General features: G+C 35.7%; 1 protein-coding gene across 1 annotated transcript in view; it reads left to right on the forward strand.

The window, feature by feature from the left end:
• Window positions 1–19678, forward strand: part of CAMSAP2 (calmodulin regulated spectrin associated protein family member 2) — a 95310-nt gene that overhangs the window by 38693 nt on the left and 36939 nt on the right. Inside the window, 2 exon segments of the mRNA XM_075710372.1 lie at window positions 9100–9261; window positions 9923–10006. Of these exon segments, the coding sequence (XP_075566487.1) occupies window positions 9100–9261; window positions 9923–10006 (246 nt within the window).

Raw genomic sequence — 19678 nt, forward strand, 5'->3', positions numbered from 1 at the left:
TCTACATTTTAGTTTAGCCATGTATTTACCATGAGGCTGGGATTTTGTACTGAGAAGGATACCAGCTAACTCTAAGATGATGGAAGACACTAGGTGGTTGCCCAAAGCAGTTGTAGACTCTCCATCCTTGTTGATATGAAAAATTTGACTGGAGAAGTCCTTGAGAAACCTGACCTAGTTGGACCTGCTTTGGGAAGGAGGTTGGTCTAAGTTTTTCTAGGTTTCTAAGTTCCTTCTTTCAAATATTATTTGAGTTCCTCTCCAGCAAATTGTAGAAAATTAGAAACGTCTTACATTCTGTCTCAAACTGAGACTCATCCTAAATTGCAATGAGTAATCAACCTTCCAATCTCTGTTGTGTCAAAGATAGTAATTGAACAAACCAGTATATTGCACTAGTCATCGCTGTAATTTAAAGCATCATTTTTCTCTCTAGTAGTACTGTGTGCAGAAGAGCTCGTTATTAGAACTTAGTTCATGAGAACCCATGGCCACTGGGCAGTAGAAGGAGATGTGTTAGAAGTTGAGAATTATGTAAAATTTCATCCTCTGTATTACTTCAGGCAAAATTTTACTAAGTTATTGTTGCAATATCAAGTTGATGGCATGACTTCTACCAGATGGGTCTTTTACATTCCTTCAATGCTTTAAACCTTATAAGGATTGTGAGATAAAGTGTGAGAGTAACTAACTATTTTCGTACTAAGAAAAAGGTGAAACAGAGATGCAGATTAGTCAGAAAGCATATTATATCAGTTACCTGAGCAACAAAAGCTGCCATTCAAAAATGGCTATCAATATTTAACTCTGAAATGGATTGACTAGAAGTCTATGTTGCAAAGTTTCAAAACTAGTCTGCTCTGATAACATACTGAGCAGTGGCTCTGAGTGCCTTTGTCAGTGGGACTTGTAGCATGCTGTGGCACAGTGCTAGGCTAAGTCAGGCACTGGAGAAGACATGCTTCTGTTTCCTCCTCCACTCCTATCTCCGTTAGTACGCCAGCCCTACATATATTTTGGGACCTCAGCCTCTTTTCTCTTTCCCTTTCTAACTGCCTCTCACATGTACTTACAGCACATCACCCAAACCTGAACTGTTCACCCCAAATTCTGTAGCAACCCAGTTTGTCTTGTCATTGCTTCTGCGTCTCCATGAGGAAGCGGTAGTTCTGCAGCGCTCCTAAGGCTGCGTTCCTGCAGCAGATGTTCTGAGATAAACAGGCTTGGATACTTCCTGGTGATAACTGCCTCTGGAGGTGTTTTAGCTGAGCTGCCAGAGGAGTTAAACCACTGCTTTTAATGTCCTTACTATGCAGGTATGAGTGAGTCAGGAAGAAGGAACTACTTTTTATTTATATATGGATATAGTTGGTTTATAACTGAAGCACTGTTTCTCTTTTTCCCACTCCTGCGTTCTTCAAAGATCGGTGGAGATTGTTGTGATAGAAGAAATTCAGGTGGTATTTTATATAATTGCGTCTTGTTCTTGGTTTAAATATCCAGAGCATAGGAGCAAGGAGACAGTGCACATATGTAATAGAAAATAAGTTTTTGTAAGGGATTTTTGTTTCTGGTTTATCTGGACAGGATTTGACAGTGTGATTTAGGAAAATCCTTAATTATCTGCAAAACCAAAATACTCTGGGAAATTTGAGGCTGGTGCTATTTAGTTGTCTAAATGTGTATAACTATCTTGTTATCAGTTATCCTACATTAATTTCTCATTCTAGTTTAACCTGTCCAACTACAAATGTTTTATTTTTGAAACATGGAGTACTTGGCATTAAGGCACTGAAGCGCCTTTGTGGTTTTTACCCTTAGGCACTTGATTCTTCCAGTAAATAGGATACAGGCAACTTCTGGAGTAATTGTTAAAAAATAGAAGTAGGTAGTGTGAAACTATAAAATAGGACAACATAAAAATAATGTGGGAGCACCATTTGCTGATTCTTAATTCCAGTGCATGTCATGCAGGTATTTTGTTTCATTATGAGCTGGAGTGAGGCAAGGTCTCACTTGGTTATGCGATTCAGAAGGAATCTGGGAATCTCTGTTAAGTATTTAGTTAGGATTGAGTTAATAGATCAAATTATAAAATTCCCTAACAAGCATAATGAGGAAACCTTAGGTAGAAAAACTTGGAAGTGCTATCAAAATGCTTAACTCAGCACATATCTGTACTTAATAATTCCGGTTTTTGGAATTGAATTGCATTTCCAATGTCAGATGTGTATAGTCAGTCAAATAATAATGTTTTATATTCAATTGATTACTAAATTTAAAAAGTTAACCAAATACAGAAGGTAATAATAAATATGGAAAGTAAAAACCATTCCCTCTATCTTGCAGAACCTGCTACGATGTGTTTAGCATGACTCGGTAATGCTCATTCTTGCTGAACAAGCATTTTATCAGTCAAGAGCTTGTTCTTCATGAAGATGCAGTGAGGAGGTAATTCAACGTGATCAGTCCATTGCAGGACAAGAATAACTAGACAACTGGGGTTATTTTAGAATTGTGCTAGGCATAAGTACTGTGTGAAGCTAGAGAAGAATTGGGTCCAAAAATCATCAAACAGGGCAGAACTGACTAGTTTAGACTGCTCGATTTTGTTGATCGAAATCTTTTAAAACTGTTGTTTCCTTTGTAGTATCAGAATTGTCTTCATTTTATTATATGAATGTTGGTGAAATGAAGCAATAGCTTTGAAGTTTGTAAGAGTTATCACCTATTGGCTCTGCTCATGAATTCCTTCCTCACCTCCTACAGTATCGAGCCTTGACCTGTGCTTTCCCTGAGCTGGAATTCTGCAATTTTCCACTCTTAGTTGAGACTTGGAATTTAGGTGGTATCTCATTATGCTAGCAGATTCATTTGAGACTCAGATTATCTAGGGGAGGGTCATTGGGAAAGGGTGCCTTGGGGCTAAAGCTACTCAGCATCCTCAAACCACGTTGTTCACAGAATCTGCAAGAAAGCCGGATTCAGAAACGTGGGTTAGCGTGGTACGGAAGGAGGTCTGCACAGTACTCTTGGCCTGCCTACAACTTTTCACTGCGGTTGTCCTATGTGCTTAATCCCTTACTCGCCTGCTGTTCGTGTCTGTCTTTTACTCTGCATATCAGCATCTCTTTTTTTAACCTGTCTCTTCTCCCTAAGTATGTGTCTTATAATGGTTACGCCCTATGATCAATACCTTCTGGCAGTTGTGAACTCAGTGGCTGTTTTTGTGGGGTTGATCTTTGTCTTAGTTATTATATTCTCTTTCTTGCTTTGTTTCTTTCTAGTTATATTCGCTCTGTCTTGCTAACAATCAGTCTGTGGTAATAGTAATACAAGGAAATGTAACATTAATTTAAGAATTGGTATATACTGGCAGAACATTAATGGGAATTTCCGTTTTATTTTAAGAAATGTTACTTACAGTTAGCATTAACAGATCCGTTATTTTTAGAATACACTGAACATTCAGCATGTTTGTAATCTTAGTGCTTCCTTGTATGTAGTATCTTCAGAGTTCCATCAAGCCCATGGAATTTAATCTGTACTTTACTGTTAACTGAAGTAACTGGCTCAAGTTAGTGTTTTGTACTGTATCGTGAGAAGTATCGGGATCTGAAACCTCTGTTTTCAGCAGGTAGAAACGATTATATGCATAACCATTGATAGAAAGGTGATATAAATATTCTCCAAGCTAATTGTAGAGAGCTGATCTCTTTTGTTCTTTGCTCAAGTGTCTGATCCAGCATAGGCAAAATCTTTAGGGAATTTAGCTAGAAATCTAAGTGTTTATTGTGAAAGTGAGAACTAGTGTGAAGACTTTTTTTTTAAATATGACCAAATTCGTTCACAAAATTCTTGCCAAAAAATTCTTGAAGCACAACCAACTTCACTAAGAACAGAGATACGCATTCCTGTTCACAAAGCCATACTCTGTCGAAGATCAAATCTCTTCTCCAAAGCATAGTGAAATTAGGGGACTTTTTCTTTCAATAAGACTCAAGGAAAGAGTAATTTATTTATTTATTTAGCACGAGGATAACAATTATATCCTCTATTTCCTTTCTGCCCCTTTCTTCAAGCACCGTAGTGGGAAATGGTTTTGTCTATGATTTTCCTAAAGGGGCAGGTCAAAAGAGAATGTCTGACTTGAATATCATTTAATGAAATATGAGGAATATCCTTAGTAGTAGGTAATAATATAAGAGCTGTCCATAATATGCGGTATTTATCCATAAGTATCTGTGTGTACAGCATCATATACACCTTTTGCATAGTACGCTTTTTAATGAAGTTGTTTGCAGTTCTTCAAGGGAGGGGGAGCAAGCTTTGTAATCAAAGATTAGGCAGACAGAGAAAGTATTAGCAGTCATGCTCAGAATAATTTTTCTTCTGCAGTTCAGTAAGCCTCTTACTGAACTATTCAGCAGTAGAAAATAAAGCTGTGGAATCTACATTACAGGGCAGAAACTAAGTAGTAATTATATGAGATTGTAAAGATTAGTAAGTTAAAACTCTTGTATTCCATGCAGGGTGTAGCTGGGAAAGACAAAACCATGTTTGTGTCTTAGAAAATAAAATACCTCTAAGAATCCAGCATTTTGTAATTTTTTTTAATATTATTAGTTCCTGTGTTGTTCACTGCTGCTGTGTTGATCTTTTTTTTTTTTTTAAAAAAAAAAAGGTATTTCTCTAATGGTTTTATATTCTACTCTGTAATTTAATGTTACTGATCTTTTTTTTTAAATTAATATTTCTCTAAAAAAAATTTTTTTTTTTCTAAATCATATGTCCTTATTGAGATATGTCTTGCTGCCATTCTGGATGTGGGAGGTATGTGACAGCATGAAATCCTGCCTGTTTTTTTTTTTATGCTGCGTGTCAGAATGCTGACATCTTGGAGGAAATAGCAGCATTTAGAGTACCATCTTGGTACCAGTCATCAGCAGCTCCTGGGGAGTTCCTGCAGGCATTGTATCATAGGCTTGTCCAGAGAAAGAAGACATTGCTGAGCAGCTGATCCTAGTTTCTGCCCAGCTCGAATGGTATTTGTATTTCCCCCTCAGATATGAAAGGCTGCTTCCTTGTGTTATAATTCAGTCATAATTGCATATCCGACTAGTAAAAGTGACCTCGCCCTCTTGCTTTTTTAGCTGTACCTAAAATATGCTGTTCAGTGAGATGTACACTATTCAGTGGAATTTTACTTACTCTCAGTTAAACTTTTTAAAAATTGTTTTTTTAGAGAACTTCAGCAGTTATGCTGATAAACCCTGTATTTGGAACAGTAGGATAGTATTTTTGCAGTTTTTAATTTAGTCTTTCTTGTTGAGCATAATGAATTAAAAGATGTAAAAGAATGCAGCTTGTCTGACTTTCGAGAATAAGTGGAAGAAAACCAGTGGAGCTCTATGTGGAATTAGAATAGTTTTCTCTTTCTGTACTTCCTTTTCTAAAAAAACAACCAACAAACAAACAAAAAAACAAACCCAAAAAAACCCCACAAACAACTCTTTTAGGTATAAGTTATCTTCTGTGCTTATTTGGTTGCTTGCAATTTTCTGGGGGAAAAATCCATAGATGTTAACAGTTCTAAATATTTTCACTCGTAAAGAAATTATTTATAAAATAAAGTTTGGTTTTGCTAACTGGGAGAAATAGCAATTTTGTAGTTTGTTTCTCAGGATAATAGATGCAAGTTGACTCAAATTCTTCCTGTTACTATTTACTATTAAAAAAAAAAAATCTCCTTTTGAGTGTCCTGCCTGGATTATAAAGAAAATAATTTGGAGTGACTTTTGAGACTCTGAAGTTGCTTATATAAAATAAAGAGTTGTGACATGGATTGAGTCGGTGTGGGTAAAAGTTTATTACACTTGGTTTTGGTAGTACAGAGTATTATCTAAGGTCATCCCTTTCATTTCCCTCTGTTTGTTTAAGTAGTTTGCGGTTCATTAATAATTTGCTAGAAAGATTGAAAATGATTGAAAATTCAGCTAGCTAGTTGAAAATAACTTAATTTTCTTAATGTATTTATAATGTATTGAGCATATTGGCAGTTCTAGCAACACTTCAGTGGCTTTCTCTCTCCATTGGCAATCCGCTGTATAGGCATGATCAAGTTTTACAGAGAAACTGATGATCCAGCATGGGAGGTGAAGGCTACTAAATTCCCTCTGGGAGGGTTGCCAGTGATTGCTTTTCTTGCAGGCTGGTCTCAGAGCACAGGCACAGTAGCTAGTGAACTAGTCATGGATCAACAGTTGGGGAAGAAGATTCTGCTTCCAAACCTGCTTGGAGCTTCCTTGGTTGTCAGACCTTAACTGGAAGGCTGTGTCCACCCTGCAGGCAGGGGATGAAGACAATCCTCTTGTGCAGCAGGCAGTCCAAGCGGTTCTGGATCAGCACAGATGACTCTTAGCACACCTCTAGCGGTAGTACTCCAAATGAGGCCACTTTTATGTCTGGCTGGGAAATGTGTTTTGTGCACTACCTCCTCTTAAAAAGCAAAATTTTTTTATGCTTAAAAAGCATTTTCTTGCTATTTTAGTATCTCCATTTCATATTCTGGGGAGATTCTGGAAATGGCACAAGGCTTTAACCCAGGTGCCATTCAGACTAGGCAACAAAGACATAGCAAGGAAAGGCCTCAAGCTGCATCAGGGGAGGTTTAGATTGGATATTAGAAAAAATTTCTTCACGGAAGGAGTGGTCAAGCATTGGAACAGGCTGCCCAGAAAGGTGGTGGAGTCACCATCCCTGGAAGTGTTCAAAAAGCAGGTAGACGTGGCATGGTTTAGTAGGCATGGTGTTGTTGGGTTGATGGTTGGACTGATGATCTTAGAGATCCTTTCCAACCTTAATGATTCCTAGTTTTACTCTGATTAAGAAATAATCCAGCCACCAAGCCAGGAAACATGACATTATGACTCTACCCTTAATTGGTTTAGTGGTGGACTTGGTAGTGTTAGGTCAATGGTTGGACTGGATGATCTTAAAGGTCTTTTCCAACCTAAGCGATTCTATGATTCTGTGGTTCTATGAAAGACCATTAGAGCAGTGATCCCTAGATGTCAGAGACGATCCGTCTTGCCTTCTTTCTTCCTGTTTTGCACTTGCTAGACTACCACTCTGCAGTCTGAGCTGGAAATTCTGCAGAACTGCATGGATTCATATGGCTGACCCAGGCCCTGCAATCCCTCACAAGGCTTTGGGACTTTACCAGTACCTAATGTGATACTCTGTCTGAACTTCTTCTCTGCACTGCATTGCTGGGCCAACAAAGGAGAGACTCTCTTGTATCTATTTATAGAATTTCTGTATTTCACACTGGAGTGCAGGTTCCTCAGGAGGCTGGTCATGGGCAATACTCTCGTCTTAAATACTTTGGGTGGCAAGAATTCAGCTCCCCAGCTCTTTCCTTCATTTGTACCTAGGAGCTTGTATCAGTAGTTGTCCACTAAAGGTCTGTAAATAAATTCATAAGGCAGATGAACATGGTGAAAAGAGTTTATTCTGAATAAGTCAATCAGTGGTGGCAGGAGTGAAGAGGCACTGGTTCCTAGCCTAGCTGCACTACTTGTGCTAGGAGCATGGATGGATTGTGTGGCAGACAGGGGCTCTCGGGTCACAGCCAGGGTCCAAAGAGAATAAGCTCATCTCAGGAAGGTTGCCTGTCAGGAACAGTTTTGTGAATGTCTGTAGTTAGTAGGTGAAGTAAGTATAGTTTGCTTTTTTTTTTTTTTTTTTTGTCAAACAAAGCAACTTAACTGCATAAAAAAAATGGGTATGTGCTGCTGCCTGCTTCTGAGGCCAGCATCATCACTTTCATCGGTGATACGAACACTAAGGGCAGCACAAAGTCTGCATCTGTTCATCTTTTTCCTGTTGGGAATTCTGGAATAAATGATGTGCATGTACTACCTCAACTATGATGATTAGATAGCGTATTGCTGTGTGACTCATGTTGTTCATTGCTGTTGCCATGGCTGTTACAGCTACCTTGTGAGATGTTTATGTGAATTTTTTTTTTATAGAATCGAAGTCATGGTGTTAACAAGTGTTTGGGATCTTTGTTTGCATCGTGTGCTGTGTTTAAAGGCAACATTTTAAAAAATAGTGTCTTTGGAAATTGTTCTGGTTCATGGGAAATGTTGCTTAATACTTAGGAAAGCTGCTGCTGTTCTTATCGTGAAGCAGAAACAAATCTGTTTAGCTGTAGGCGCTGCCTTTACAAACCACCATCATTTTCTTATTCAGTCAGAAAAATCTAATGTAAATCCTCGTTGTCATCCTCTTTGTTGTTGTTGGGTTTTGAGCAGGTTTTTGTGGGGTTTGTTTGGGTTTTTTTTTTTTCTTTTTTTTAATTACAAACTGAAATAGCCATTGTCTTTCAATACATAACAACACCAGGAGAAACATACCTCCTCTTTTAACAGAAGCTATGTTTTATTTATCAGTATATGCTTGTTTTAAACCTAGCTATGCATATATAGCTGCATCTGCATAAGATCATTAGGTTACTAGGAGAAAAATAAGTATTTTCTATCATGTGGGGTTTTTACCTAAGATTAGTATAATTGTGTCTTCTTCCTGGATTATGACTTTAAATATAGATAAACTTCCACTTATTAATGCAGCATTTTCATGATGATGAATGTTGTTTACCAGGCAGTCTCAGCTTTTATTTCCAATACAAATAACATTGATTGGGCAGTGGGTTTTGTTTTTACTAGGGTGACAAATTCAGAAGATCTCTTTAGGTCTGTTAAAAGTGATCTAATGTTTGAATCGTTAAGATTGCTTATTCTTCAAATTTCCAGTTCTTTATTTTTGGTGTTAGTTTTGTTACAGAAGTTACTGTAATTTGCAATAAGCATTTTTTTTAATTAATGCCCCTGGGCTTTGCATTGTGTTGTGAAATCTGTTACATGTCTTTGTCTTCATTTGTCTCTCACTCAAAAAGTGACAACCAGACAGAATACTTGTAGCATTTACAGTTTTGCTCTTTGCACGTATGTGGCTATGTTCAGAAATGATATGTAAGAAAGCAATCTCTTGATTTGCAAACTAATTAGGTATTGCTGCTTCTCTTTTTAGAGTGCTCACTTGGCCATGATTGATACTCTTATGATGGCGTATACTGTAGAGATGGTCAGCGTTGAGAAAGTGATTGCCTGCACTCAGCAGTATTCATCCTTCTTCCAAGCTAGAGATCTACCTTATGACATTGAGGATGCTGTCATGTACTGGATAAACAAGGTATGAGTACTGGAAAAGCAAGCTGTGATTTTCTTTGTAGTCTATATGATTCGATTAGAGATGAGTGGGTAGGATATGTATGTGTGTAGGTATATCAAGACTGTCTGGTAGAGACTTTTCCTTCATCTGCTGTGTATGGATAATAAAAAGCAAAGTTTGCAGAAATAAGTTAACATGTTACGTGAGCAAAATAAATAGGAAGTCTAAATAAAATACTGTAATATACATTGCGTATGACATCTTAGCAGTCACTGTCGTGTTCAGATGCCAAGACAGCTGTTTGAGGGTCTCTTTTTTGGCTTTTTAACAGTTGTTGTCTTACTGTGTAATTTATTATGATTTAAAAACAAGGTATTCTGTTTGTATTTGAACACATCTTGCTTGAAGTGATGTACCTTCACTGCATAATCAAATCAAGTAACAAGGATACACTGTTAATCAAATGTGATCGAGCAAAATAAGGGGCAGGTTAGTTTGTACAATGTAAAGCTAACAACTAGTGACCCCAGACTGCATCTGAAACTGGCATTTGCTGATTATGCTTCAGGGCTGTAGTCTGAAATACGTGTTTAATCTTTTCAGTTATCTCAGTGGTAGTGATTTATAATTTCTATGACTTGTTTCTTAGAACAGACCACTGAATAAACTATTTTGTCTCTAGGTAAATGAACATTTGAAAGACATAATGGAACAGGAACAAAAACTAAAAGAGCATCACAGTGCAGAATCTGCAGGAGGTCAAAAGGTAGGTGTGGGAGTTAAGATATTTTAAACAAGAATAAGAATTTGTAAACAAAAACTACTTGGATACAGTATGTATAGGTAAATATACATTTGTAGACACTGAACTTTTAACAGCTTGTTAAAGAAAGCAAACTTTAAGTATTCAGTCGTTTTGTTATTAGTTTTATCGTTTCCATGAAAATACCCATTTAAATGTAACACTAACAGAGTTGCACTTTTTATTCCCAATTGTCCTTTTTGACAAATCTTTGATAGCAGGGAAATATGTTATGTTAGTTCTAAGGAATTTATTAAGATTAATGAATACTTTCAAATGAATTAAAACTGTAGTCAGATCCAATATGAAAAAGACCACCACATTTTTATTCATGATTTTTAATGTTTTTTCCTTGTGAATTGCATGCATCTCAAAAGAGAAATCTGTATGTGGCATCATGGGAAGCATTGCTCTGGCTATGATCCAAAATACTGGTTGATTACAGATTTTATTATATATACAATAAAAACAGATTATGTTTGATTTCCTTTCCTAACAGGATTTTTTCCTTTTGTTTGCCGAGCTCATGTAATTAAGTAGCATTATACCCATCAAACTATGGAAGGATAACATACAGTTCCAGACTATGTAAAATTGCTTGCTTCAGAATGAGATCGTTTATCCTATTGTGATATTGTTGGGGAATTGGTAATCAGTTTGAACACCCTTTGGTATTATCCCTGCGCTTGAATGCAGAACAGATTTCCTAGCTACTGCAACGCTGTAATCCTAGTTCCCTTCCTGGTCTGTTTTCATGTAAGCAGCTATCTCCTTTTCAGTGCTACTCTGAAGGAGTTAGGGGTTACGTGCCTAGATTAGAAGTTCAGCTTCAAAAAGCATGAATGCAATGAACGTCCTTGCACTTGTGGTTTCTTTTTAAACATACGGAACAATGAAGGCTAATTAGTAAGTATGTAATTCGGCAAAAGAATTTTTTTTTTTTTTTTTTTTACAATAGTAGTGTGACCCTGATGCATATATCCTGATACAGGAAATTTAATCTGTGTTCAATAGTGATATAGCATAGAAATCTGGAGAATAAGATGTCCTTGACAAGTTCATTTCTCAAAATTAGATAAAACAAAGTAAACGGGGTCGGGGAGATAACCTATGATCCTCTGTCCTCTAGTGATTTTTCTTTTTCTGAAAATAATAATAGTTTTGTGTAGTTTTTAGGTCACTTTGAAAGATGGGAATAATTTTTAAAACCCAAAGTGCATGAGAGTCTTAATACGGTAAACAAAGATATATCAGAGAGAACATTATTATCAGAGCAATACCATAAAACTATCTGTATTTGTAAAAATTCAGTAATGATTATTTTCACTTATATTATAGTTTGCATTTTATATTAGGAATAGCAAGATAAAATTTTTAGTTTATAATTTATCTTTAATGTCAGCATTCTTGAATCAACCATTGAAAGACTTGTATAGTCTGTAACTCTGATCCCATAAATGGACCTAGTGAAATAAAACATTTACATAAAAATCATATATTCATTGTGGTGTTTTTCACATGAATTGTGAAGCTATAATGCAATCAGAGCCCTGTTCTGTTGGCCAATGAACAAATGCGTTTGCAAAACAGCAAAATCATGCTACAGTTGCCATATCATGGAAAAATTTGTAATTAAGGCCTTCTCTTCTATACACTGAATTTTTTATACTATTATCCCAGGTACATGTTACATTATTTGCCTCAGTATGGGATTCAGCTGCATAAATTACATTGTCAAGTAAGGTATTCCATGCTAGGTGGTTGTATTAGCACAACTTTATTAGCTAAAATCTCAGCATGGGCAAAACCTCAGGCTCCAGTTGACCCCTAGATGTCTATTCTGACAGTACATTTATTGTGGATATGGTTTAAAAAAAAAAAAAAGGCTATTAGAAAATTAGCCATCCTTCACATTTAAGTACATGAGAAAAATGAGGCTAAAATTATTTGGATAATGAGTCAAAATATCACTTCTACATTAAAGTTTTAGTGAATGCAATGACAAAATGGAATCTGCTTCTAGAAAATAAGTCGAGAATATGAAATATTCAGTCAACTCTATTTTGAAGTATTTAAGGAATTTGAATTACTGAACTTTTTTCATGCAGGAAGACAGCAACATATTTTCAACTCATTCAGATTATTTAACTCCAGGTTTTCTTTGAGAAACACTGGTCTATTCAACTGATGGCTAATTTGCTACTTGGAAATCTCATTCATTCGTTTTGTCATATGCCTCACAGTATTTCCCAAATTTCCACTTACTTTTGCTAAAGCTAATGGTGATTGCACACATGCAAGCATCTGAGTTTAGAAACACATTAAACACCATAACTAAAACCTGTATTTCTTAACGGCGGGTCATACTGAATGCTAGCTTTCCAAAGAAAACCGTAATGCAGATCCATTGGATGGATCAACTGCATCAAATCAAGTTGGTCAGAGTTTCTAACAGGAGTTTCTGTTAAATTATGATGTGACTGCTGTCAAGCATCTCCTAGTATTTATTTGCAGATACCCAGGTGTTTTACCCTGATTATCTGTCTCCATATTGCATCAGTCCATGCATTCCTCTTTTTATAGCACAGTGTCAGTGACATATCCTGTTACTTTATGGCATTGACCCTACCTCATATATCTCAGCAAAGCTGTGAAATAACTGTAGCTAAATTCCTATACCAGGTTTGGGTATTGCTGAAATAGGTGTATAATTTTTTTAATCTGAATACTAATTAGTGTGATTCCCCACCCCACACCCCCCCCCCCCCCCAATTCTGTGCCTGGGTTAGTTATTAGTATCAGTAGATTTTCTTAAACTAAAAAAAGGTGTGTGTGGGGGGGGGAATTGAATTCTGCCTTTGTGTTAACTAAAGCAATACTATTACATAGTTTTCCATTTTTATAGAAAAATTAAATTATACTTCTATATATTTATTAAGTATAAATTTTCTATGCTCATATTACAGTTGTAGCTTAACTCTCAGTATCTGAATTAAATTGTTTTGTTTTCTTTCTTTGATGTTTTTAAACTCCTAACTGCTGCTTCTGTTTGTATTTTAAAACTTAGCATGAAGGGGAACTGGAATGTTTCATTGTGCCTCTTTTACGTCTTCCACCATCCTTTTTAGATTGGGGCTCTCTTTTGTAATTTAGGTTCTCCATGTTACCAACACAGCTGTTCAAAAGGTGATGATTCCATTCTAATGTTTAAGAAACTTTGCAATCTCCCTTCTGCTTTAGCCAGACACCTTTGGATATTTAAGTTTCAGAGTTTCTAATGTGTGATCAGGTTTTGAACCTGAACTAAATTTAAATTAAGAATGCCTCATCTGCTAATTTAGAGAGGTGGCCAAACAAACATAGGAAGAATAGATCATTCTAGTCATTAGGGAAAGCTTTTCTTTAATTTTAATTTCTGGCCAAGAAACAGCAAAGTTACGTACCTAAAAGGTAGAACAAAGTTAATGAGTAGACTTTTAAATTATTTTATAATTTCCCACTGTGGTAAATTCATGAATTTATCTGTTGTGAAAAATAATTTCATCATATTCCTCAAACCTGCCAAATTAATGCCTTACTATCTTGTTACAAATCTGCCGTGAACCTTTTTGCAATAAATATCTACACTTCTAAAAATTGTAAGCGTCATATGCACAGATTAGTAAATGATATAACTGATAAGATATACCTATTTTCTATTTCTGGATAGATAAAAACAGTATTAGCAGATTATGAGATTGCTTTTGTTTTCCTTCACTTTCTTCTGCTGCTAGCTTCCTGTAGAAGATAAGAGAGGAAGCAGTATATATGATTTTTAGTTCCAGGTGGTCCTCTGTGGATCTTGATCAGCCGGTGATTTGTGGTAACCTCGTCTTTTTCTGGTAGAGTCTCTGCATCTTCTTTCAGAACTAGGATTTCAAGTTTTGTAGCGAGTAGCTTTGGTTTTCAGGCTTCCATTGAATAATATGTAGTGAATGTACGGTTGCACTGGTTCAACTACTGATTTTCAATGTAGTCGAAGCTTTCTCAAAAACCTGTTATTTTTCTTTGCTTTTGTGATTTAGACTGAATCAGTCTTAACAGATTTAAGCCAAATCAATGCCAACCGTATGAGAGAAACTAATCTAAGAGTATTCATCCAAAGACCTGAATTCTTTAAGCATTTTTTTAAAATTAGTTTAAACAGTGCAACTTTTTGCGTGACGGTAAAACACTAACGCCATAGTTCCACTTTTAATTTAATGTGTCATAAATCCACACTGCTAGCAAAAACTAACCTGTCAAGAAGAAAAGTTTGCAGCAGGATCAGCTTCTGGATCCAATTAATGCAATTAATGCACAGCTGCATGAACACAAATGATGGTGCAAGGAAGACAGTGGAAGCAAGTATTTAATGAAGGGCATGGCTACCATGTTTTGGCACCATAGGATGAATTTATACCAAATTAAAGTTATCATAGTCATGTTTAAAACTTTTTGTTAAGGGGGATTAAACAATCTTCTTGCAGAACTGTAACCCCTCAACCTGAGGGACTGTTTTGTTCTTTCGGGGTTTGTTTGTCTTGTGGGAATTTTTTTGTTTTGATTTTTTGTTTTGTTTTTTTAAACATGGGGAGAAGTCAGTCAGGATTCTCTGCTCAATTTGTTTTATAGTGACTGATGTTTTTAATAAGTGCCAGGGGGAAAAAGGTTTATTCCTCTTGATATAAAGTGCCAGTTCAACAGCCATTGAATTTCCATTATGCTGTCCAAGAGATTTCAGCTTTTCTTTATCTCTTTTCTTTAAGTGCCTTTACAAAGGGTGTATTTGTAAATCTTACAGTGTGTTTGAATTTAAACTTGATTATCTTCAGTCTTTCAGCCTCTTGAAGCATATTCATAGTCATCTCAACCATAGTTCCAGCCAGGTGGACAAATAAAAATATATATTGGATTGTTAGTTTTGAGTTCAGTTTGTACTGTTACAGAGCACTAGCCTTTGGAATTGAAGCAAATGTGTGCTTTTTTCCAAAGAGTAGTTCTTCAGCCTATCATTAAATCGATGGACCTTTTGAGTCCAAGTCTGAAATACACTTCACCTTGATAAAAGAAGAATGTTCCTATCAGTGTTAAACAGGATGATAGGCAGCCCAGGTCTGATCTCAGTCCATTTACCTAAAACCTTGCTTTATGATAGGGTTTAGAATTCCTGATTGCTGTTCAAGATAATTTTTTAAAAATTCACATGTTTTTCCATACATTGACTACATTTCAGTGAGGAGAAGAGAAACTGAACCCTGTGGAAAGTGCTTTAGTTGGGTGTGACTGAAATGTCTAGAGCCACACATGAACATGCATCTTGTAGTTCATTTCTTTTAAGTGGCTTCGGGATTCTCCATTGTAACAGTCCAGTTAAATGGAGAAAAATGTTGAGAATAGTCATGTTACTAATGTACACCCTTTTGTGTATAATAGCTTTTTTACATAAAAGTTTTGTTTCATTACTACAGTTATTTTAAGGGTTTTATAGAAGGGCAGTATTTTAACAACTATGTAAAATAATAAGCTTCCATAGCAGTTTTTACCAGAGTAGTTTTAAAACTACTTTTTCACTATTTCCAGAAAATACTTGTCTTCATTAAAATAAAAAAAAAAAAATTTCCTGCACTTTGGTAAATGGTTTGATTTTTTTTTAATTTCTACAGTGAAATCAATAGAGTGGTGAAGTTTTCTGTGTGTATTTATAATATGGCTACGCAATGTTTTTTTCTTAATAGTAGAAGTATTATGCCAGACTAGTGTATAGAATTACAGAAAAATTCACTGACTTCAGTGTGCTTAGGATTAAGCTTTTAGGTCACATTTTATATTTGTAAAACTTTATAATTAGGTGTTGTATTTTTTGATCACGTATGAGTTTAGAATTGTATGTATCAGTTCTGATCATTTCTCTGCCAGTAGCCAAAACTCCATCTACATCTCAGGTCATTGCATGTCATGCAGCTGATGCTAATGTGATTTGTCGTTGCAAAAATGTAACTGCCTGCACCTCTTGTTGTTCTGAAAACTGTCATATGATTGTTTAAAAATATTGTTAAATGTTACAAACATAACTGTTTGGCTTGAAGTAACTAATGCAAACTTCACTGCTGTTGGATGTACTGTATTACAGTGTGTTTATACCTTTTTTTTTCATTGCTTTCACTGCTTCCCCATATGTGCTGCTGGAGTTCATTTTGATACTTGTGATATCACGACTTCAAGTCTCAAATGAATTCTTCAGTCGGATTGCATATGTAGGGTACAATTAGATGTGCGAAAGCATTAAATAAAACTGCATTGATCTGACAATCTTATCTGTTCTTGTGGGAAAATTGTAATGTTGATCTACAAAGACTGCAGACATATTCCTCCAGTGTTATTTCTGCTAATTAGTTGAATATGCAGAGGTTACAGTGCACTAATACTTACCATTAAATTACAATTCACTGTTATACAAAACTTAGAATGTTAAAGAAAATTGCTTTGTAAAAGTAATCTATGAAATCTGATAAATTGTTCCTTTTTTTTCTTTGCTTTTTGCTTTTATTCTTTTTTCCTACTGCTTCCTCTGAAGTCTCCTACCAAATGGTTTTGGAAACTGGTTCCTGTAAGTTTGCCCAACTGCTTCACTTTGATCAAATGGCTTATTTTGGGAATGGCTTTGTCCATGTCATGCTGGTCTAATCATTCATTTCATTTATCTCTACAAGATAATTTTATAAGAGATTGCTCTGCAAAGGTGTGCATAATACAGAAGCTTATTTTGCAAGGTAATCTGCACAAACAAATATAAGATATGATGCTGGATAAGGAATTACTTTTCAAGCAGCCAAGTTCTCTGTGGGTTTGTATAAGGCAGTGCTACCTGTTACTAACTATTGTCAAATGATCAGGTTTTTTGCAAACTACTTTTTCATAAGCTTTCAGTAAACATGTGCTATTTGATACTGACTCTCTTTTAAAAAGAGACTTGTAGAAATAATTTTTGATTGTTGATGCTACATGGAATCTGAAATTTTCTGATTTATTTTAACAATATGCAATCACTACACCATTTGTCTAGAATTCTCTTAATTTTTCAGCTGATTTAAGACTGCTGTTAATCTCTCCCCACACAAAGTAAACCAAAGCAGTCTACTTTTAGTCAGACTATAAAGTCACTAAAAGCAATAAAAAGTAACTGGTCAGGTCTGCAATAATAATAAAGTTTGTTTTCTCTGTGCTGTGTCACCTTGGGATTATCATTACTTTCCTCCATCATACAGTAATTCACCCATGAAATGTATTCAGATTGTTTATTCTACAGCAGGTTTGGCTGGGAACAATATAGTCAACTGTTTTAGGTATATGCAGAGTTGCATACTTCTGGTCTGAATTCCAAAGAACTAATTCTGATCTAGCTTTGATCTGAAGATTACCAAATAACTGATCTAGCAGCCCCTCAGATATTTGTCATAACTACTAAAAGATTGTTCATACATTGCAAAGAGAATTAAAAATACAAGGCAGTTGCATGTAGGCAACAACAGAAGTTACTTGGTGTCTGGAAAACCAGTTTAAAAGTACTGTCTTCAGCAGACTAATCAGTATTCAAATTTATAACAGTTTATGCTATACGGGCAATTTCACTATAATGCTATCTGTTAGAGTTGTGACACACACCAATACACTGCTCTTCACAGTATAGTTCCTTAATTTTGTTTTGGAATTAAGATAGCGTAATTAAATGGAGGGAATAATGCACAAAAAAATTGACTGTCTGTGACCAGAAATTTAAGCACTTTTTTTGGTCTCATTTCCACAAAATAAGGTGGCTACTTCAAAGCAGTTTCAGAATATGTTTTTGTTCTATTTTTCCCTAAGGTGTTAGTTTACTCATTATTCTCTTCCATTGCATAAAAATGATACTCAAATATAAAGTAGTCAGTCTGTTGAAAAGCTAACTCCAATTCGCCTGCCAGTTGTCGATAAACAACTTGAACTAGTGGTATTTATGCTGCTCTGATCTCTTCTCTTTACATAGAGCGAGTGTTTCATAGTGAGGTAGATAGATATCCCTGAGCATACAGGCAGCTGAAAATCTACTCTGAGATGTAAATTTATAACATGTTATCTACTGTATGTTAAATGCATGAGTGTTCATTATTAATGATTAACTTGGAACACACATGAGCACTTACGACGGAGTAGCTGGTGTGCTGTTGGTTCATCTTTAGCTGACCTTGTTTACGTGCAAGTGTCTTGACTATACCTAGACTTGTTTAAGTGGAATAAGCTCAAAGGTGCTAAACTGGGTTGGTTTAGGATCTCAGAGACAAGATGCCTATATTAGCATTTAGTTTAAATTAGCACTAGAGCTTTATAATAAATGTAGAGGTTCATCTTTTGCATTATTGCATCCATATTTAGTAGCAAACATTGCAACTAATGAGAAGAGTTTCTTCAAATGGAAGTTTATTAAAAATGCAGTGCAATTACCAGTGTCTTTTATTTTTCAGTATAATTTCTTTTATCTTTTCAACCAAATTGAAACACGATGCTTGTTATACCCTAATGAACCTAGCGTATCAGGTTATATAAGTTTATTTTTCCTAAAGTAACGTGCCTGGCACGCTCTCTACGATGAATTAAGCCATCTTTCTAGGTCCAATTTAATGATATGACACAGTTTCCAGCATCTGCGGACACTGTTCATAAGGCCAGTGAAGGCATCATTAAAGTGATAGTACATGTTTTCACAGGATTTACTGTGCAAGACCACTGTATTATCAATTTCAAATATTTTTGAACATTCCATTAAAAAGAAGCTATTTAAAAGAATGTATAAATTACACAGGGCTTGTTGGACCATGATGTTAGAGTCCATCTGTATCCTGTATCTTTTATCATTATTTCATAATTAAATTGTAGTATTTCATAGACTTAATTTCAGTCATTTTGAGGAGGAGTTATGTGGACATATTAACATGGTATTTGAAACTTACTGGATTTTCATCATAGAGGGTCATTGGATTGCCATTGAGTGAAAAAGAACGAACTTTCACTGCAGGCATGATTGGCCTATTTCATTAGAAATAGTAGGGAGTATTGCTAACATGGGGAAAAGAATATTAATAATGCATGAAACACTAACATGATTTTGTTTGGTGTTAGTGAATATTGCCCATAGGGTGCAAAAATGGCATTTTCATTTTTATACAGCATACTTGACACACAAATACCAGTACATTTCAAGTATGAAAGAAAGACTTAACTCTCAGGGTTTTTTTTAAATATTGGTTAAAGTATAAGCTCTCTAGGCCAAATACAAGCCCTTTATTTTTCTAGACCTGATGTGTCTGCTGTTACCAGGTTAGACTTGTACTTCTTGGGCCAGTTCGAGGACACTGACATTCACTAAAGATAGTCTCATGTGATCCTTGACAGAAATCCAGTGACAGTAAGTATAGCCCTCATGGTTAGTCTGTGGTTCCACAGACTTTTTCGCTAGCAAAGCTAGCTTAAAGAATTCTCATCCCACCCATAAAACCTCCAGCCCTGCCCACTTACTCACTGCAAAAACAAAGGAGGAGAGAGCTGTTGTAGCTGATCAATGGTCTTACCATGCAGCCCCAT

The sequence above is a fragment of the Pelecanus crispus genome, chromosome 5 (assembly GCF_030463565.1).
Source record: "Pelecanus crispus isolate bPelCri1 chromosome 5, bPelCri1.pri, whole genome shotgun sequence".
NCBI classification, from domain to species: Eukaryota; Metazoa; Chordata; class Aves; order Pelecaniformes; family Pelecanidae; genus Pelecanus; species Pelecanus crispus.